This window comes from Ambystoma mexicanum, chromosome 9 (genome assembly GCF_040938575.1).
Source record: "Ambystoma mexicanum isolate Mex_15411 chromosome 9, UKY_AmexF1_1, whole genome shotgun sequence".
NCBI classification, from domain to species: domain Eukaryota; kingdom Metazoa; phylum Chordata; class Amphibia; order Caudata; family Ambystomatidae; genus Ambystoma; species Ambystoma mexicanum.
Genome location: NC_090931.1, coordinates 606,273,922 through 606,296,246, shown reverse-complemented (window position 1 = coordinate 606,296,246; position 22,325 = coordinate 606,273,922). Strand labels below are relative to the sequence as shown.

General features: G+C 45.4%; 1 protein-coding gene across 1 annotated transcript in view; it reads right to left on the bottom strand.

The window, feature by feature from the left end:
* The window catches only part of TMIGD1 (transmembrane and immunoglobulin domain containing 1), a 48,681-nt gene that overhangs the window by 2,551 nt on the left and 23,805 nt on the right, over window positions 1-22,325 (bottom strand). Inside the window, exons 4-6 of the mRNA XM_069615246.1 lie at window positions 11,212-11,490; window positions 9,416-9,519; window positions 3,470-3,498 (exon numbers count right to left, since the gene is read on the bottom strand). Coding sequence (XP_069471347.1) covers window positions 3,470-3,498; window positions 9,416-9,519; window positions 11,212-11,490 — 412 coding nt within the window. The remainder of the gene's footprint in view (window positions 1-3,469; window positions 3,499-9,415; window positions 9,520-11,211; window positions 11,491-22,325) is intronic.

The window sequence follows — 22,325 nt, the reverse complement described above, 5'->3', positions numbered from 1 at the left end:
GCCAGGGCTAGCCGGGTCAGAGGCTCCTGAAATTGTGTTTGAGACGGGGCCCTACCGGGGCACCTGAAGTCTGCTGCTAACCCCAGCCCACCAGGCTGGTAGTAAGCAAGTGTGAAGCTCTCGAGTGTAAGCGAGAGCTTCAGGTTTTTGAAAAAAAAGCCTTGCCTTGCCTAGTCATTGTGTCGCTGACCTCCCTGCATCTCTATTGAAAAGGGTGTCTGGCGGGGGTCGGCGACGCAATCAAAAGGCAAAGCTTTTTTCTTTATAAATCCTGACGCTGTCGTGTGCAAGCAAGAACTTCAGGCTTTACAACAACAACACAACCTTAGTTTTCATTGCATCTCCTTGCAGGGGCATCCTCAGTGAGAGGGTGGTGATCCCCGCATCGCCTGTGAAAGGGGTGCCTGGCAGGGGGCAGTTCCGCAATTACAAGACAAGGAAACACTTACCTGACCTGAATGGTGCCTGTCAGGCCACGCCTCTGCCCTTTTGCACAATGGAGGTGGGACTCTTACAGAGGCATGGCCTAACAGGCAGCATTCAGGTCAGGTAAGTGTTGCCTCCTAATTTTGGCACTGAAGGCAACAAGACCCTTATGAATTAAGGTAAACTTCTACTGGTAACATACGCACAGATCTTTGCGTCCTTTTCTGAGTCCTCACTTTTGACTGGGGTCTATCATTGAGGACACACTGCCCTACATGCGACCAGATCGCCTGAGGAATCCTCACCATATATCTTGATATACTTTAGGAGACATTTTTGAGAACCCAATTGGGGCCAGAAAGAATGAATGAGTTCATCAGAATGCAATTGGCATGGGACTCTTTCTTTTTTCCTTATTTACATATGGCGCACTTTAGGAATTCTTGTATCATGTGGTTTCTTGACACCTATTTTCAGAATTTCACTTCAGAATGTTCAAACACAGAAAGTCATTGCAGATTATTTTATACGGTTTGGGTCTATTTGACCTAACACATTTGACCGAATCACATTTGATCGAATTTATTTGACCTTCTGTTCGGTCTAAAATGCGGGGGTAGACCTTCACAACCCCCACCCCGCTTCCCCTCAACCTAATGTATAACCTTACCCACCCCCATATATATATTTAATTAAATTTTACCAAATGTTTTAGGTTAATTTTAGGTTAATTATAAAACCTTTTAATAACAGGCACTATTCTTGCATCATGCGAGCTGGTAACACATTGAGGTCATTTCCTCTCATGCACAGCTGCTGCCAATTGTATAAGGTCGTTCCTAAGTTCATGGCGTCCTCTTGGCTGCAGTAGAATTACCAGTGCAGAGTCCTGTAAGCAATGATCACCGCAACTTGGATTGTGATCTGTGCTGAAACATAGTTTGTGGTTTACTCTAGTTGTATGTTGTATGTTAGATGACATTCTGCATCTGTTGGAGTGATTTCCCAACTTGGTACCAAAGGCTTCTTGCCTGTCTGCGCCTGTTGCTCCAGGCACACAGAGGTCCCAGGCCCACTCCATCTGCATGGGAGACTTTGCTGAGCACCACCTTTGCCTGCCGAGATGCCCGCCTGATTCTACACTCCGAGGTCCCAGGCTCACCCCATGTGCCTGGGAGATCTTGTCTATAGCATTTTGTCCCTGCAGACCTTTGTCTGGATTGGGTGGTATGAGCACCGGCACCATTCCAAGATGGCGGACTCCACTGCAGCTTCAACTTACTGCTTGCCGGTATCCAGCAGGATTAACTGGTACTCTAGCAGTGTCCCATGCCACTCTTTGGTTCACCTTGGCCCACCCACAGCATTCCTGCCGGTGGAGCGGCCGTGTCTAAGGCACGGGTCAAAGGCGTCTTGCCTGTCCGTTCATGACAAGCTGCGTGCTGCTGTTCTGCCGACCTGTCCTACACCTTGGGCATGTCTCGCTGCTTGCTCTGGTCCCACTGAGGAATCCTTTTTCTGGCCCTTTTTTTTACAATGCCTTCTCTGGTGTGCCCTGGTGCAGCCCTCAATTCTTCCTGTCCCCTAGGCTTCTCGTTCTGCCTCCTCTAATCATATCTCCCCGCACTGCTACATTAATCATTTTAACAACCTGAGCCCATCTTGAGGCTAACCCTCTTCCTTCTCCCCCTCACAGAGGTGGGTGAGGTCTTACCGCCCCTTGCTGCCTCTTCGTCTTCTCCTTGCCCCCTTCTTTCTGGGCCTCTCCCCAGTTGGTTGCTCCGCCCGCATACAGTACTTCTGGTCACATCTCACTGCAGCGTTTCGATTCAATCAACTGACATTTGGGCATCCCACACACCTCCCCGACCCCTCCCCCCCACTCCTCAGCCCGGGTGGCTCTTTGTTCCTGCTTCAGACTTTGACTTTTACTCAGCCTTGAACTGCCTCGCTGTTAGGTGCCTGCAACTGCCATCCTTACTCCTCACTTAGCCCTATGCCCCCTCTGCATTTACTCTTGCAATCCCCATCGTGTTACACTGTCAGCTTGCTTGCTCGATGTAGCCCCTCTTGCCCAGAGGCGATACCATTACAGTCTGCAATCATGTTTACCTGCTGTTTTCATAAACACATATCTGTATGCCTTTTGTAGGCCCTCATTCCATGAGGTGTGGCTTTCTCCAGTCTGCAGTCACTCATGCCTGCTTGTCATAATTGCATGTCTGGTTGTATTTCCTTAATGCAGTTTACCTTTCTTGTTCCTGCACTTTTTAACTTGTTTTTGAATTCAATGTTCCTTTCCCCTTTTTCCCCTCCTGCTGCTCACTTCCTCCCGCTCTTTCCCCCTTTTCTTGTTCAGCACTTGCACGTTCCAAATCGTCTCACGACCTAGTCAGAACCCTTTGTTTGTTTCTTCCCTCTTACACCCTTCCTGCACTTCCCCTCCTCCCCCTCTCTAATGCTATAACACTTGCACGTTCCGAATGTTTCAAGATCTTTTACGAACCTTTTGCTTTTTGTTTTATACCATCGACCTTATCCCTATTCCCCCGGCCCACCCCCTCCCCCCCCGCCACCCTTGTCTTGATGCGCCTTGAAACACAACTGTGCTGTATAGGGCACAATACAAATAACCAATATAAAATAAATGTAATCAAATGTATACGTTTCTTTGCTCATCAAGTGCCTATCAAGTGTGTTCCAACAGAATTGGGTACCACCTGATTGTTTTGTAGCTCGTATTTTAGGGTGTTATATTTAATGTAATATGTTTGGAACGTAGCAAATACTGTCTATTTCTCCCCACTCTCTCTCTCTCTCTCTCTCTCTGACCACCCCCCCAACCCCCACAAAGCCCCACCCCTCAGTACCCCCCTTCCCCTCGCACCATTGTCCCTAATTTTGGCGAATACCTGTAACCTTTTTAAAAAAAATGGCTGTGGCATTGGTAGGCTCACATGACTAATCTCTCAGTCTGCTGGCTCCGCCCTTGATCCCTGGCCTAGAATTGCAGGTGTTTCTGCGCGAATCAGAGAATACTCACATAGCTGTTGAAACTTGCTTGTTGAAGCACTGCAAAAAAAGAATAGACATAGAAATAAGACATGGTACTTACACACTGAATTATCAGGCAGTGTATATGCTGCTTGTGGGGTAAAAGCATGTATGGGTGCTTCTGGGCCTCTGTGATTTAGTGACATACATGTGTGATCCTTGTCTGTCTTGAGACAGGTGTGTGAGCAGGGTGGGGCAGTACTCAAGTCGGTGGGCGGGGACAATATGAGTTTCAATGTAGAGAAAGTAAGAAATTGACATATTTTATGAATAGACTAGCAAAGTAAAGTTAGGAATCAGATGTAATGCTGAGATTGCTCACGGACATAGAGAATCAGGAAAGAGTTAACAGAAGGATGCTGGCAAAGAGGAGGTGATGCAGGAGGGAAGAAGAGCATCTCAGGTTTGGAAGGATGAAGATTAAGGGAATGAGGACGCACCCATAGTTTGAGGGCAGAGATCCAATCAGAGAAGAATGAAGTTGACCGGAAAAGTAAGAGGAGGGAATGGTTTTGGGAATCAGCCTACACATGACACTGAAATGGCACTGAAATCCAAAAGACTGAATGATGGCAGACAAAGGAATAGTGCACAGAAGAAAGGGCAGAGGGCCAAGAACAGAACCTTCTGAGACCCCAAGTGTACAGAACAGAAAGATTTACCAGCCCAAGAAAAGAGTAACTGTCATCAGAGAGGTAAGATGTAAACAAAGACTCAGGAGATCTGGGAATGTCAAGAGAGAAAACAACGAAGGATAGAAGGTGCCACCGTCCCCGACAAGTCAAGCAGAAAACCGTGTGTGTGTGTGTGTGTGTGTGTGTGCGCGCGCGTGCGTGTGCATACACACACACACAAACACACGTACCACCAACATGTACAATACACGTAAAGGCCTGTAAAAACATTCCGGCTTAATTCAAGTTTGGCGACGTTGAAGACCAACTTGTTTCGGCAGCACGCCCACAGTATGTACCTTTACTCAGCTTGAACTGAACTGTGCCTCCATTCATCATGAATGTCCTTTTATAATTTTCTATTAAATAAGCCAGCTATCTAATGCACCCACTGAGTTCACCAATCACTGTCTGACCAATTACTGGGGAAACAGTGTGACCTATTTTTAGGCACTTATCTCTAGATTATTTGTTCATATGTATGTTTTCGCTGAAAGTATCATTTTTTTTGGGTAATGTCTCACGGCCTATAGTTACAGGCCCGAGCGAAGCAAGGGCCTTAACGAAGGCCCCGGGGCATTACCTGAAGTGGTAATGCCCCCTCTGTGAGGGACCTATTGCTATTAGTACCCTGGCCCATAAGACCGGGGTACTGAAAGTATTTTTTTTCTGTTCTGAAATGCTCTGACGTTTCGGAACAGAATACAAAATGTATCAAAAATGGCCGCCGGGGAAGGGAAAACTAACTGTTTTCCCTTTCCATGGCAGCCACTGAAAACAATAGAAAAAAGTAAACAAAAAAATGGCTGCCATGGAAACGGGAGAAGTGACTACACGTAGTCCCTTCTCTCTTTCCATTGCCCCCAGTAGAAAAAGTTTTTAAAAAAATGGCCGACATGGAAAGGAAGAAGGGACTACTTGTAGTCCCTTCTTCCTTTCCATGACGACCTGTCGCAGATCGGGAGCAGACGCGCTGGGGACAGAAGTGTTCCCAGCGCGTCCGCTCCCAAAATGGCTTTCAACAAAGGTCAGTGGGGATAGGGGTGAGGATGAGAATTCTGTGGATGGGGGGGGAGGGAGGGAAGAGGGGAAGGGGGACACCACTTATCTCATTCCCCGGCAGGGGAAGCTGGCGGCCTCCAGCCGTGAGGCTGCTCGGTGCGGGGGATTACCGCAGGTAATGTCCCCATTCCAAGCCTCCTCATTGGCTGAGAGGCTACCACACCCCCCTGCTCGGAACTAATAAGCATGTATCCCTGATACTGGGCTACATTAGAGTTCTCCTCTCTTGATTAGGAAGCCAAGAAGAATAAGCAGAGAAGATTGTTTCAGATGACGAGAGGAAGAAAATTAGTGACATGGGATACCGCCAACGCAAATACCGTTGCCAGGATAGACACAACAATTTCCAGTGTCGTGTCTATCCCTGTAGCTCCTCGGGAACTGGTCGAGTTACAGAGTTACAGAGTACTGCATACAAACCCTGTCAAAAAGGTAGACACTCTGACTCTGGGACACCAGTGAGCTTGATCGATGGGTGGGGAGCCAATGGCTCAGAGGGAAGAGACATCCAGAAACTCTCCATCCAGTCCTGTGAGACACTCAAGGCTCGCTTTTTCAAATTTGACCATTCATCCATTTCCTCAGCCTCAATGCAGCTTTAGCAATTTCAGTTTTCCGGGCAGTGCTATGCCATCTCACCATTCATGCATTCTCAGTTGTAGAGAGCCACCTCACCAGAGTAGGTGGTGGGGCTTCTGGAACTCTGGGAAGAGCAACTGGCGTGGGAATAATACACAGGAATGCTGAGATCATGCCTCTTGAACAGAAACTTAACAAAACAGGGTCCCTGGAATAGCACTGGGGAGGCCTTGCCGTAGTGTGGGTATTCCAACACAGTTACCTGGGCAGGTGCTAATCTTTTCAGGGTCCATCCTTTACTTTTCCCCCTTCGAATAGTTGGTGAGTGGGTGTCGCGGGGAGCATAGTGATTACCACAAGGCACTGAGGCAAAGTCGGTGCCTCTAGTACATTTGGTTTTAGGCCACGGGTTTAGGCAATGACCCAGAGGGAAATTGACTACATAGCGTAACTCTCTTAGTCTAGATGTAAGATTTATAGTGATTGCATCGAATGCCAAAGCATTTAATGCCTTAGCATCTAAAAAAAGCAACGAAAAAAAGCATTCAATGCATTTTTTTTTCGATTTTTTTTGTGTGGGGTCGCCCCCCAACTCCTGTTTTTTTACCCCTTAAAACCCATTATAAGTATAATAAAACCTTTACCTTTGATAAAAATGCATTTGATGTTTTTTTTTTATGCATTTTTTTCGATGCTTTTGGCATTCAATGCTTTGGGTTCGATGCAATGACTGGATACCAGATATAAGGAGTTCCCACCATAACCTTTTACTTGAACAACTCCACTATTCCCGCAGGAATGCTGGCTGTTTTGAAAAATCTGTCCTTGCTTCATTTGGACTATGGCAATACCACAGATAACTCTAGGGGCCCTCATTACAGTTTTGGTGGTATCCCACCGGTGAATACAGCGGGGTGACACCAAAACAGTAATACTGTTTCTGCCACTAGGAATGCCGAAATTACCAGCATATTTCAATTGGCAGAAACGCAGGTAAATCCCCATTCCATGGAGTCATATCGGCTAATTCTGGCATTTCTTTGCCAGTGGGGGCAAAATTACCCTCCAGCTCTTGGTGGGAGGTAAATCAGTGCCCCCACTGGCAAATTGGTGTTTTGCTGGTGTGTTAAAAGTACCGTTGCCGGAATTACTGGCAGTTTTTCCTGCATTTTTACTGCACCAGCAAAACTGTAATGAGGCCCTAGGTCTACATAGTTGACAGCACCCAAGACCTCAATCTACTTGCTTCAAGCACATCATTTTGTTCTAGATCAGGGGTCTGTAACCTGTGGCTCTCCAGACGTTTTGGACCGCAACGCCAATGATCCCTCACCATTGACCATGCAAGCTAGGGTTGATGGGAGTTGTAGTCCAAAACCACCTGGGGATCAGAAGGTTGCAAAGATGTTAGCTATGCTTGAATAGGACATGATGTCCAACGTAGTTGGCCATAGCTGAAAGCCTGGCAATTGCATGAAGCTTATGGCCACAACACGTGTAAGTAAACCCAATTTACTGAAGAGGAACACCCTCGTAATAGTGAATTCATATAATGGATCTGGGCACGCACAGATGCGGTACCCATGGGTCCTTAGCTATTGCCATAATGGAAGTGCTTAGGAGGACACCGTGGGAACTTGCTGCTGGTCAGTGATTGATCCAATGGGTATTATAGGGCGCTATACTAATTCCACTGCTGGATAGGACCCAGGGCCTGGGATTTTTTCATATCAGAGATTTAACCCCTCCACCACCATTGCAGCCTGCTGCACGGCGTAGAAAGGGTGCACAGTGGCCTTTACCCGTGGCCGCACGTGAGAAGGAGAATTAGCTGCGCGTACTCGTGGAAGTCTGCAATCAACCCCTTAGCCACCGACACTGGTTGGGAATGGGGCAGTAAGGGGATCTCCCACTTTGAACCTCACCCCAAAAGAACTCAGGCACCTTGGTGCAGGGTGTGGAGGGTTGAGGCGGCTGAAAGGGACGCGCAGCTATTAGTCCCAAGTCAAACTAAACACTGGGCAAGCTGGTGAGGCACAATCACCTCTTGTGCATGTATAGCATGACCTGTCAGGCATTGCACCCCCTCGTCCCCCAATCCCACCCTCCACTGTGAGGCGTCTTTCCTTCCTTCAACCCGACAGTGAGGGATAAAGACTCATTTCTAATGCCTTCCCCCATACACATTTGCCCATGTCCTTCTAAATAAATGTAATCCAACGTTTGCTTTGCAGTTGAAAGCCATACTCCTAAAATGGAGCCGGCATATGTCCCAGTGATCAACATGCAGAATAAGTGCTGAATGAGAGAATTCTAAAGCCTGCTAAAACTATTCAAATGGGAAACACACTATCCACATTTCTCCCCTAAAATCATTTAGTCATGCACATCAATCATTCTTGCAAATATGCTGAAACAGAGCTCTCAAATCCTGTTCTAAAAGTCCTGGAGTTAGTTGCGCATAGCATAGAGCATACCGCTATACATAAATGCAGGCCTACATGTACCAGAATGCAATATGATGTGTGCCTTAAAGCCAGGACTGGTTTATTACCTCAAACCGGACATGGCACAACTTGAAATCTCTGCACAGTGTACACCATGGGTTGTACTACTCTAAGCCTTAAACAAACCACAAAACCACCTGTGTGACAGTCGCCTGCTTGCGGTCATTGTTTGACACGTGCAAAGCAAATGCCTTGCTACTGTGCATAATGAGCATAATATTTTCAACCCCCGCCCCCAATTAAAGGTGTTAAAAGCCCTTTAAACAGATTTCCTGTTAGAGCCTTTTGCTTGGGTCGGATCTGACTACCATCTTCTGGGTGGCTTGTGGCAAAACTGTGTAGTAGTTGTGCTGTGCTGTGCTGACTTCCTCTCCGCCCATCGTCCCTGCATTTTCTTATTGCTGCGCCCTGTTACCTCCGGGTTTGGTGCGCATTACAAATAAATAAAACAAACAAACATGGCACCTGGAGGCCTTTCAGGGAACAATTAGAATTGGCAGAGACTATTTTAGATGAATATTCATTATGCCGTTTCTTTTTTCCTGTCTTGATTGAGTCAATGTAGGGATATTTTATACCGAAATATGTTTGTAACGTTTTATTTTCATTCATATACTTGTTTTTTAGTCATTTCTCATTTTTTATTAGAAGAATTTTTTTAAAGCTAATTAGTTCAAAGAATTATATATTTTCAGAATACACTTGATCTGGAGATTGTGTTTTTTATCTCTTAATGTAATGCTTTTGCAACAGGTTCAACCTGCAGCCCCAGCATCACAGATGCAGTGTATGCTACCTGAGCTCAGCCCCCGTTACCACAGGTAAGCCAAAGGTTGCTTCAAGGAAAGTTTTTGTCTTGCCTCTCCGAAATCCTGGGCAGGGTGGTGTGGGAGCTCAGCTAGACCATGTTGGTTCTTTACCCACTCTTACTCCAGTCCCCCACTGCGGTTTCTTCCATTTGCACTTTGGGTACCTGTCCATTCCCATCCTGTCTGTTACACTTCTCCATCTGCCCTACCCCTCCCCTCTGACAACACCATTGATCAGCGACAAAGTTTCCTCCATCTCCGATTCAAATCCAAAAGGATGGTACCTTATAATCGAAACACTTACTTTAAATATTTTCTTCCTCCGTGCGAATATCCCAAAAGCAATGGTCAGAAGACCCACGACCGCAGCAGCAATAATCGCTTCGAGGGGGAAGACCGGTCCTTTATCTGCAAAGAGAAGAAGATGGACTATGACACCAGGTGGCCTTGGGTGGCGGTGACATCGATTGGGCAACTGCTGGAACAGGCGCCCTTGGGTGGGGCTGGAGTATAGCTCAGGGACAACGCATTTGTTTTGGAAGCAAGACCACGCGGCACAGCACAGGTTCGAAACCCGATCCTGCGCTTAGAAACCACTAGCTGGTATTAAGCGCGTTATAAATGAACAATAAAATAAAAAAATATACATTGCTCTGGGCCACCTCTCTCATAGACTATGGGGGTCATTACAAGCTTGGCGGTGCAGTAATTTGTTACTGCTACTTTCTTAGGTAGTAATGGAAGTACCGGATTTAGTGCGGGAAGAACTACTACTCACAATGAATCCACCAAATTCTTAATGGGGTACTGCAGACTCCGAAAATTTGGATTAACAACGCCATATTGCCACGGGTAATCTGGAGGTAACTCTGAAAGACCCACTGGCAGTGACGGTTGCCGATTGGGGCAGTATTTCCACAGAATTAGCTCAGGAATACCACCAAACGCGGAATAAGGCCCCATATGTATGGTGACAGACCATAGACATGGAAGTAGGACTAAAGTAAACACATGTAAAACTGTAGTCCTGCTTCTATGTCGCTGGCCTGTTGCGGAGGGGGGGGGGGGGTGAGTGCTCATTGGAGGAGAGCGGCCGGGGAGGAAATGGTGGCATGAAAAGCATTCACACCCCCATTCACGCACAGGAAGAGTCGCGTCAAGCCCGTTTCGGGATTTCGAAATCGTGTCCCGGCAAAAACCGGGACCGTAGCCACCCACCCTTCCAATCCCAGGATGGGGAATATAAAATTAAAAAACTCCCGGGATCGCGGGAGGGAAGGCGATTTCCCAGGCCTGTCCCGGGAAAACCAGGATGTCTGGTCACCCTACCCATGTGCCCACTGTTCTTTCCGGACTCGGCAACTATTAACAACTGCAATGCACTGTGATATATGGTTTTAGAAACTATTTCCTTTTATCATCTATGCACTGGCCGCAGTCTTTTAGCCTAGGCCCCACCCTCACCCTGCAGCTAAGCTATGGGTGTGTACATGTTCACTAATTAACACCTACTTTCTAGTTCAGAGATAACAAAATATATTCACAGTATTGTCATAATCTAGAAATAGTGTCCCCTTAAACCTGGCTTCATTGCCAAAAGCCATGAGATCTCTCAAAGATGTTTAGCCATTACAGACACACTTTTTAAAAAATAATGTTTATAATTGTTATTTTAAAACGCGCTTAATACTGGGGATTCGAACCTGTGTTGCTTCCAAGACAAACGCGTTGCCCCGAGCTATCCTCCCGGCCTAGCTTGAGGGACAGATAAAAGCATCATATGACTAGTAATGAAATGTTAAAAATCCATGCATGACACCATCTATGCATTAAAAGGGAGCAGGTGCCATGCATCTCAGGGGAAGGGCCATTCACAGGATCATATTTGAGCAAATTAGCATGAATCCAGAAAGCAATTTGTTTAGCTTGATTTATATTTAGAGAAAAGTTAATTTCGTTTAACCATCCCTGATTTCATGCACATGGGCAACTGAACGATCCAGTAGTTGGCAGCAACCTGAGGGTTTACGTGCCCACCTCATAGCCACTTGGGATGAGCCAGCGTGGCAAGCTCTACACACATTGCCTTCCTTTCATTACCTTCTACCACCAGATGGAAGTCCCTCGTCGTGACCATCCCCCCGACAAGGGCCTCACAGGTGTACGTCCCACTGTCAGACTTTTCAGCTTTGCTGATGGACAGTCGGAAGATCTCACTGGTACGCGATTGGCTGAATCGGTTTTTCTTGAAGACCAGCGACCCATTGACTTGGCGCCACGTCATATCAGGCTGGGGGTTGGCTTTCACATTACAGGTGATGGTCACGTCACTGCCTTCTTCCACCTTCAGAATGTCCTCCCCGCTGAGTTCTGGTGGAACTGCAACAGAAGTGGTGGGGAGAAGCTGGCATCAAGGTGCACATATGAAAGTTTCTCTCTCGCTCTCTCTCTCTGACACACACACACAATCTCTCTCTCTCTCTCTCTCTCTCTCTCTCTCTCTCTATATATATATATATATTCACTGAAAAAACATAGTTAAGGTAAAGTTAAGTGTTGCACAGATTTAATGCAACAAGGCCCTTGAAATTCAGCGGATGTGGGAAGTCATGACCAGCTTAACTCAGCGCGCTCCTGTTGGTGTCCCCCATAATGCCATGTCCCCCATAATGCTATTTTGTATGTTATTGTGAATCCCTTCTCTTATAGTATCTATGTGCTTATGGGCTTTGCAATGGGAGTGTGCCGAGTTAAGCTGGACATGACTTCCCGCAGCCGCTCAATTTCAAGGGTTTTCTTGCGTTAAATCCGCGCAACTTAACTCCACCTTAACTAAGATTTGTTTCAGTGAATTTCAAGGTTTTTTTTGTACCATCGTTTTTTTATGGGCCACTAGCCATGACCTTTGGCCATGGTCAGTGGCCACGGCCGAAAGCTGTTTCCACTGTACATGTTCCCCAATATGCTTCTTTTGCACCCACTAGGTGGACACAGCCTCTGGCCATGGCCACTCCACAGGTCTTTTGGGCACTGTACACCCCTTGACATGTACACCCCTTGTACACCTCCAGTGTACACCCCTTGACATGATGCTCCAATAGGTTAGCCCACACCTCACTGTAAAATATCACTTTTTTGGTGTTAATCTCTCTTTTAAAAAGAAATCATGTTTTTCCCTTAATTGCTGTTATTTCAGCAATGAACTACAAATAACCCAAATATTTTTTTTAAAAAATCATGGTTATTTTACCCACACTTTAAAAAAATAACCTTGAATATGCAAAAATGGTCACGCTCTGAACTTGGTCGCCAGCCACCCTCCTCCCTCCAACTTCCCAATTTCATATGGTGTCCTCTGCCCCCCTCACCACGCCTAGCCGAACGTGTTTTTTTGTTGTCTTAATACATTTTTAACATATCTTTCCCAAAAGGTCCAGTCTGGAGGTTGGTGGGGGTGGGAGGGGTGGATTGGGTGTGCATGCAATTTTGTCTGCAGAATTTCAGCCAAAACCATCGAAAGAGCCAAAAGTAATTAGCAAATAATTTGTGGGATTTCCTATGGCACTTAACCAGGGTCAGACTGGGACAAGAAATGGGCCCGGACACCCAATAAAAAGTGTCCCACACCTTGCCTCAAAAAAGTGACCTACCCCTCGCCTCAAAAATGTTGCCCACCCTGCGCCTCAAAAAAAGCAGCCCTAAAACCATCAGCCGTGATTGAATTGCGTCAGTTCACGACTTTACAGAAAATGCTACTTATGGAGCGTTCATCTGTCTGTTACATTATGACAAAACTCAAAAAATAACATAACTTTGCATACAGTTCTGTGACAGGGTCCACAGCTCCGAGGCGCAGGAGCGACCACAACCTTTCACCCCTTGACAAAACAGGAGGTGGAATCAAATAGCATTGTTCCTGAGCACACTATGAAAAATATGGTTATGATTTCACTAATGTGATATACATTTCATACAAGAATAGATCACCATATGTATCATTAATATCTGTGTGTGTGTAGATGCATATTGTCAAATTATTGTGAATGCAAGCAGACATCCAAGGCCAAATGATAATATGTTATTGCAAAGCACTTACGCTTAAACTCCTTTATACAGAACAAATATGCATACTATATCACCCAACCTGTGTTTGTACTCATGTATCGACCTCAGAAGGATGAACGGCTGAGATGGCCTTGCTGGGATTCGAACCTGCAGATCACACACACATCGCAGCAGTGAGCACTCACCCCACTGAGCTATCATGTCAGCTATAGTAAAATGAGCAATTATGATGTAGTGGATACCATTAAACTGGTAACTGAGATTTAACAGCAGTCCAGTTAAGATCTGTTGATTATTTCGCAATCACTAGCTATGGACATCATATATTGATCTAGATATATGTAATCCAAGGCCGATTTTCGCGTATCCCCTCTTATCTGAAAATTACCCCAAGATCCCTTTTCATACTAACATTCAGTTCTAAGAGCGCCTGCTATGATACCACAGTGCTTTGAAGAGCCCAATTTCCTATGGGCTCCTGAAATAAGAACATTCCCCATCGAAAAAACCACACCCAAGCTCAGCGAACAGTGTTAACCAAACTGAAGCACATCATTGCTCTCTTTCACTTTTCCTGCTCGGTCCCACTAACTCACCTAATCCCTGCTTTCCTTTTCAGATCCGGCAGGGGACCAATTTGTGCGCGGTACAAATATCCTTTAACATAACATCTAACATCTTCTGCCATTATTGTGACTTCTTGGTGCTCGGTTCTGAAAAGGGGATGGTAGTGGGAGCAGGTAAGGTGGAAACACTGATGGGATATGGTTGTGCGTGCAGATTCAGAACTGCGCGCTGTCTGTGTGCTGTTGAGATTCTACGTGAATTGGGTAAAGGTTTGTGTTGCCAGAAATGGACCCACGGTGTTGTGCTCTTTTGCGTACAAATGCGATTCAACCTATGAGTGTAGCTAAGTGTGGGGTGTAACATGGTGGGATGACGAGCAGATAAGAGTGCCAACTGTGCTTGGGAAGCTGCTGTATTAAATGATGGGGGACCGCTGCTGGGTGTGTTTTAGCTGAGTGATGTCTGGAGCAGAAGAGGTATTAAAATGCTTCTGAATTTCTTAGTAGATGGTAAAGAATGGTCATTTGCGTCCATGTCTGGGCCCTGGGTGTGAGGTTTGGACCTTATTGTGAATGGTTAAATCCGCTTTGCATAGATGCAAGTGTGTGTGCTCATGCTGGTCCAGATGAATAAGCAGCACAGAGTATCCACGGGTACGGAGTCAGGGCCTTTCAACATTTTTGGTTGACATGGGCCCTGAACATCGAGAAGGGATGAGGGGCAAGCAGCTGCCCCAGTGTTGGCTGTGTTACGACACAGCAACATTTTCTTTAAATCAGGACATGAAACGTGCGCTGCATGTCTGGTGCAAATGTGGCCGCATTTCAAGCCTGCGTGCATGTACTTTTCAGGCTTCAGAGGTTGGCAAAATAGGGAAAGCAGCGCACTCACAGGACATCGAAACAACTCGTATTTCTAGGAGTGTCGTACTGTCGCTGACAGCTGTCCGTGTGTGTATGCCCCAGTGTTTCAAGCACCCACGTCTAGAGCGGTCTGTGTGCTCTTCACCAGCAGCATACATCTTACCAAAGCATTGTTTTTCAGATGCCAAAAAAAGCCCTTTCTCAGCCAATTATAATGCAATATCCCTCAATGCGAAAAATGCTGCTGGAAATCTTTCAAAGTGTATTACTTAGAATTCACTGCATTCAAACTTTAAAAATAGCAACATTACCGCCATTTGCCACCGACCTCGGAGGTCTTTTTTTACAATGTTTGTACAATGATAGGAAGTACAGACAGTGTTTGGATATGTTAAAGAATAAATAAATGACAGCCAATGCACATCTATTTTCTAACACTACTGTGCTGTGTCGAGCCAGCAGCATGCCACACACTGTAGCCCCAAAAGTATCAACATATAGGGCTAGGCGGAGGGGCATCTACTGTGCCAGCGCATGTACTTCTTGCTTCAGCTAAGGGCACTTTCTTTCTCAGCCAAGACAACCGCTTACCAGGGCCCATGCATGACTCTGCCCTGGGGCTCTTGCAGCCCCATCACAAGTGCACACCCCATATCAGCACCTAGGCACATGTTTCCTCAGGGGGACTTCCTAGCTCAAACACCTCAGAAAAAGCAATCCCCTACTTCATCCAGGGGCATCCATGACCTTGGCAGAGGGGCAGCACCTTCTGTAGGTCAAAGAGCAGCTCATGTGCCAGCAGAGGTACTCCTTGCTTCAGCCAGCTCACTCGCTGCCTCAGCCAAGAACACCTCCTGCCACATACCAGTGAACCTCGCATGCCTCTGCCCTGGGGGATTCCAGCCCCATCGCAAGTGCAGCACACCCTACATCAGTACATAACATAGGGACATCTTGCCTCAGTGCCTGGGCACCTCTTGGCACATGGCACCTAATGCCTCTGAACAAGGGATATATAATATTGCCTTACCTTCTCCTGGTTGGTAGCCTACGTGCGTCCAGGAAAGAAGCAGGCCCAGGGACAACAGCTGAGGCCCCCAGCCCAGGCAAACTTTCTGCACATGGGAAGGACCGGGGCCAGACCCGGGACTGCTGGGTCCAGGCCCAGGTCCCTAGGCTGAAGGCTCGACCAGCACTCACGCCTCAATCAGGAGAGTTAAGGGGCCCAGCTGGGAAGCCATTTTTGGCCCACCACGCAGCTCACAACTGCAACTTGTGCAGGCACTGGCGGCGCCTGCGGAGAGCAGTCTGCAGAGTATGTGTACAAAACACTGGGAGGGAGCAGGCCGGGCTGAGGCAGCGCCGCCCCACCCGGCCGCTCCCTCCCAGTGTTTTTGTAACAATGACTGCTGCTGGCGCGGCGCCATGGTGTCGCAGGTCACGGCAGTTGGCTGCCGGGCCGCCGCATGTATCAAAGAAAGGTAACACTTCGGTGTTACCTTTCTCTGCATCTGCAGCGGGCCGGCGGCGGCGGGGCTGCAATTGCAAAGGATCTGTAAGTTAGTTACTTAGAGATCCTTTGCAACCTGCGTCCGGCGAGGCGGAGGCCCTGGGTGCCGGTTCCTGAAGTGTGAAGCCCACGCCTAGGCCAGAAACCGGCCTAGGCGTCGGCTTCAGGAACCGGCCCCAGGTCTCCTCGCCATGATTTCACATCGGCCACGGGCCGATTGGCCGATGGGTCAATCCGGCCCTGCACTTAAATATAGTGTGGTGGGAACTGCTTTTGTTTTTTAGGATGCTTTGAATAAATAAACAGTACTGTAAGAAAATAGTTATGGATGCCATGTTTTTACTTCTTAAGTAACTAGTAAGTCCTGTGAGTGCAGTGCCACCTGGTGTGTCTTTCTCCGTTTTTCTCTCTCTCTCACATAAATAAATAAATATATAAATATATCTTGATTCCCCTTTCTCTCTGCCTCTTTCTCTCCCTCTTTCTCTCCCTCCTTCTCAACGTACCATATCCTTCTCTCCATTATCTCTTCCCATCTCTTTCTCCATACATCTCTCTGCTTCTTTCTATCTCTTTCCTTTTCTTTCTCCATGCTTTTCTTTCAGTCTGTCTCTCTTGATGAGGTTAACAGGAATAATGCTTCAAACAGCAGAACATCTACACCAATGCATACACCCAACCCATGCACATAAACCAATCGCCACATTTCTCTCTCTCTCTGTAAACACATCTCGCCCCAAGTTCAACACTCAGTCGCTTTCACAGATCTCTCTAAAGATACACAGATCTCTATCAATGCACCCATAAGACTAAAAGATTGGAATCCCTCTAAAGTTGCTAACCAATGCCAAATCGATTGAGTTTATTCTTGCCAATAACCTTCGTTTCAGCCTGCACACCCCAAACTGTTAAGTGGGCCCAATTTAAACCCCCTATGCTGAAGAATGACAAACACCTCTTTCCCAAAATCAAGGCTTCAAGCTCTGGTCCATGCTTTAGTCGTCTCCCGTCTGGATGGAGGAAGGCGCTGCTAGCCGGCCTTCCTAAGAAATGTCTAGCTCCCCTAAAAGGGGTTCAACATGCTTCAGTGCACCTGATCTCAGGAACTGGTAAATTTGATCACTTTACCCCATCCTCACCTCCCTTCGTTGGCTACCGATCAAAGCCAGATGCGCCTTTACATTTTGCATACACGATCCTCCATTTGAACTCCCCAATGTAGATGGCTGGCAAACAGGACACTTCTCGAGGGAGAGGAAAGTCCATTGCCGCAAAGAGAATCCACACTTGAAAACTCTCAATTTCCAGAAACAACATCGATCAATACTTCTCGGTTGGGGCACCAAAAATATGGCACTTCCTACCCCTGTCAAGCACCTTCTCATCTCATTTTCAGAAAAGAGCTGTAGATACAGCTAAGAAATAATTAACTTAAAGCACCCTATCACAGTGCCTTGCTGACGTGATGGTTACACGCTCTTCTTGATTATCACTATCCTGTTTCCCTTCAACCACCTCCTACTATTGCCTCCTGTTCTAATCACTTTGTCTTGGCTATACACTATTTACCATGATCATTTCTACTCAGGCCAGTGGCCCTCCGTTATTTCACCCTCTCTCTGTCTATTGTAGACCTACCCGTCTGATCACCATCTCTACAAGGGTCTCTTTCCTCCATCCCTTCCTGGTGGTCAACAAACAGGAGCATTTACGCCTTTTCATTTCCCCACCAAATGTTATGTTTGTATCTACAACCCTGTATTGCCCCCCTTTTTCCGCATGAATGTTGCTAGCACTTAGCTTGCATTTGACTACCTCTCCTTCCAACATAGTTTACCCATCATGAGGTATCTAGCACCCCTTCTCTTGCCCGGTTATCTGTCTCCTTCTCATTATTTCTCTCATATTTCGGTTTCTTTCTTCTCGCCCTTCTTAACCTCCTCGATTGTGGGTTAGCCACTAGGTTTACTTTCTCCAGTTGGTCAATGCTTTCGTCTCTCTTGAATCCGGTTATCTTTATTCACTTTTCCTTCTACCCGCCTAACCCCCCCCTTAATGCAGATCACCATTACATTACCATTCTTTATGCATACTTTCATGATGGTATTGCAATGTGTATCCTGAATAACTGGGCTCTGCAACCTATTACTCCCCAGATGTTTTGGGCTACATCTCCAATGATCCCTTCAACCTTGACTATACTGGGTAGTGCTAATGGGAGTTTTAGTCTAAAACATGTGAAGAGCCAAAGGTTGCAGACCTCTGTTCTATGGTTGCTTTGCTGCTTGGAGCTCCACAGATCAAATGTAGGTGTAAGGGTGAGAGTCTCATTGTCAAGTGCACATTTGCAAGCATCACCCCAGGCTTTGCTGACAGCAGTGCAATCAGAGAAACAACACAGAAATCTTAGAGGGCGGGCTGATTTATTTTATGGGTAAAATTAGAATCCGCGCAGCAGCGACAGGGGGCATCCCTGAGGTGGGGACTGGGCTGGTATTTGGAGACATACATTGTCATCACATGTATCCTGAAGTAATGTCATTTTACTTGGGGTGCATTGTTCTTACGGAGAGGGGAGGGAGATTGGGGTGCATTGTTCTTACAGAGAGGTGAGGGAGATTGGGGTGCATTGTTCTTACAGAGAGGTGAGGGAGATTGGGGTGCATTGTTCTTACGGAGAGGGGAGGGAGACACGGATATGCTCTGTCGGGGGTACTAAGGTGCCCAGATTCCTCTCTCCCTCTCAGTCCTATATAAATATATATATATTCATTGCTTTAGTCCTATGTTTCGTTTCATTATTTTCACCATGCGTAGTTGGTTAAACCTTATATTTTGTTGACTCAGAGTTTTTCTCTTTCATCTTGTGTATTATTCAACTTAAATCTGCCAGTTGCACTTTGTGCATTGAGCACTTTATTTATGTACTCTGTTTACATTGGCACCATGCACTTTGCAGTACATGTGATGTCATTGTTGCTATCATATGCATTGCATATGTATCCATGGTTTACATCTGCATTTTACACTTTGCAGTATACGTTTACATTGAGCCTACATGGGTTATTTGCACAATTTGCATTTAGCACTTTGAAATTGTTGCATTGTGCACTTTGCAGGAGGGGTTCTCCAGTTTACATTTGTAATTTGCCATCTGCCAGTTGCACTTTGTGCATTGAGCACTTTATGTATGTACTCTGTTTACATTTGAACCATGCACTTTGCTGTACATGTGAAGTCATTATTGCTATCATTTGCATTGCATATGTATTGATGGTTTACATCTGCATTTTGCAGGATATGTTTACATTGAAAAAAAGAGAGGGCGAGGCACGCACTCCAGTTAATGGCCAATATATTACCTGAAAAAAAGTTATTGGGTTAAATCCCAAAGTGTCCAGTTCATTCACAGAGTTAAATCTCAATTGCTGCCCAATTGTTCACAGGGTTGAGTCCCTTCTTGCACTGCTGTTCTCCTCCTAGTGCTTTTGCATCGCCAACACTCATCAGGGAGGCTGATTTGCCTTTCTGTTCAGGAGAATCCAATGTAATTGCTGTTGCAGTCTCTAGGAATTGTGGTAGCTGTAGTCAAACCATTTTAACAATTCAGGTGACCAGGAAAAGACTCCCCTCCAAAAACACACATCTTACCCTTAACAGGGGAGGGGGGAAACCATAATTATGGCTCTCCAATGTAGGGCATAATGACCATGGTGCTGCAGCATCTGTAATCCGGATCTCCACAAAGTACATGGTAAAACAAGAGAGGGCGAGGCGCGCAGTCCAGTTCCTGGCCAATCTTTTTTGATTAAGTTTACATTGAGTCTACATGAGATATCTGCACAATCTGCATTTAGCACTTTGAAATGTATTATTATGCATTTTTGCATTAATGTTTATTTTCATGCCTGCACACATTGTGATATTCATGCCACTTGTTTGTATGCCATTCTCATTGTGAAAGATTAATTAACTTTGCACTTTATGAATGTATTTGTCGACTTTTGAATAGCGCTTGTCATACTAAAAGATGCCCAATGCCTTTGCTCTATATGTTAGCAGAAGGCTAAAATACCAGTCGGTTCTGACTCGTTTTATTCACTGGAATTGCATTGTACCATACAGTGTGAACAAATGCCTTGAGGGGCATGAAACGCGTTGCTGCGCTGTTTCGACATGTGGACACTGGTCCGTATTAAATTGATATAAACATTTTTAACAGCCTCCTTTTTGTCTGTGAAGGTGTTTTTATGTGCGAGTTGTGCGACCCAGCCATCTCACAATGTCAGGTTCTGGTTTGTTGCATATATATAATATATACAATACAATACAAGATGAGGAGAAAGCACATCTGATTCTACTGTTATCAATCTGGAAGATCTTGAAATAAACATGGAATGGCATAAAAAAAAGTAAGTTAAAAATTAAATCCAAGTTGAATCCACCAACTATGACAGGCAGTAATATTGAGACGTTCCAAAATTTGATCATTGAAGATCTAAAGAAAATAAGAGTGAGAGAGGCCACTAAATGTAAGTCCAACATGACCAATGGACATAATAAAGCACTCAAGGGACTTAGTCTCATACCTGAATGCATCATCAAGGCATCTGACAAAGGCCGAAATATTGTATTGATGGAGAGAACACAGTACATCAAAGAAGCCAATAGACAATTCAACGATCTAACTTGTTATGAAAAACTACCTGGAAGTCCTATTATGGATTTGGAATTGAAAGTACAAGAATTGATTGATGAATGGACAGAGAAGGGAATGTTCAAGGACCAAGAAATAAAGTTTCTCTATAAATCATGCACCATCATCCCGACTATATACTTTCTTCCTAAAATCCATAAACGCAACAAAAGACCTCCTGGAAGGCCAATTGTCACACTAACAGGATCGTTATTGGAGAATATGTCAATGTATATTGATGAGACATTATTTCCTTTTGTACTGTCCCTACCATCCTATCTAAGAGACACAAAGGACTTTTTATTGAAAATCAATGAGTTACCATGTGAGCCTGATTACATCTTGGCCCCTATGCATGTGGTATCATTATACACTTCCATAAGACACGATCAAGGTTTAAGAGCCTGTGCCCATTATCTGAACACGAGATCCCTCAACTATACCAGACATTCAGAGATGATTTTGGAAATGATCCACCTGTGCCTTACTAATAACATCATCTTATTCGACCAGAAATATTATAGGCAGAAACAGGGTAAGGTGATGGGCACAACGTTTGCCCCTCATACTCAAATTTAACCATGGGATACTGGGAAAAGTATGAGGCTTTCAAAGAAGAACACGAAAGGTACACCCAAAAAGTGTCATGTGGCACTGCTACATCGATTACCTTTACATTATTTGGAAAGGGACATTAGAGGAGTGGAAGGACTATGTTAAACAGCTAAACATGATCGATTTCAATCTACAGTTCACAGAGACACGTGGCCCCAAAAGAGTTGTTTTCCTTGATCTAACTGTGTTTATTGAAGATGGTAAAGTCAAAAGTGAACTCCTTAGGAAACCAACAGGAGTCAATATGCCTTTACATGCAAACAGTGCCCATTGTAAGAACTTGGTTTGGCGTATTCCCTACGGAGAATTTGTTCGACTGAGAAGAAATTGTACTAAAATCGAAACATATGACAAAGAAAGTAAAGACACTGCCTGGGGATTCAATAAACAGAACTATCCCAAAAGACTAATCGAACGGGCCTATTTGAAAGCACGGCAGTGAGAGAGGAGGTCATTATTATTCAATTTAAATGAGGATAATGAGTCATCAAGAAGTAAAGAGATGGTAGGGCTGGTATTAACTTATGGACAGACAGCCAAGACAGTAAAAAACATTGTCAAAAAATACTGGCATTTACTTACTACAGATACAGACTTACAGGGCACACTCGAATCTCATCCCAATTTCTCCTTTCGGAAATGTAAATCGATAAAAGATATTCCAGTGAGTAGTTACATGGCACCAGAACCCAAAAATAATATATCTACATGGCTGACACAAAGGAAAGAGGGTTTCTTTAAATGCTCTAAGTGTAAAATCTGCAAATATGCAGACGAATGTACCACATACGTGCATCCTATCCTAAAAACAACTTTACTGATCACTGAAAAAATCACCTGTGAATCAGAATATATAGTCTATGTTCTGAAATGCACTTGCAGCAAATGGTACATAGGA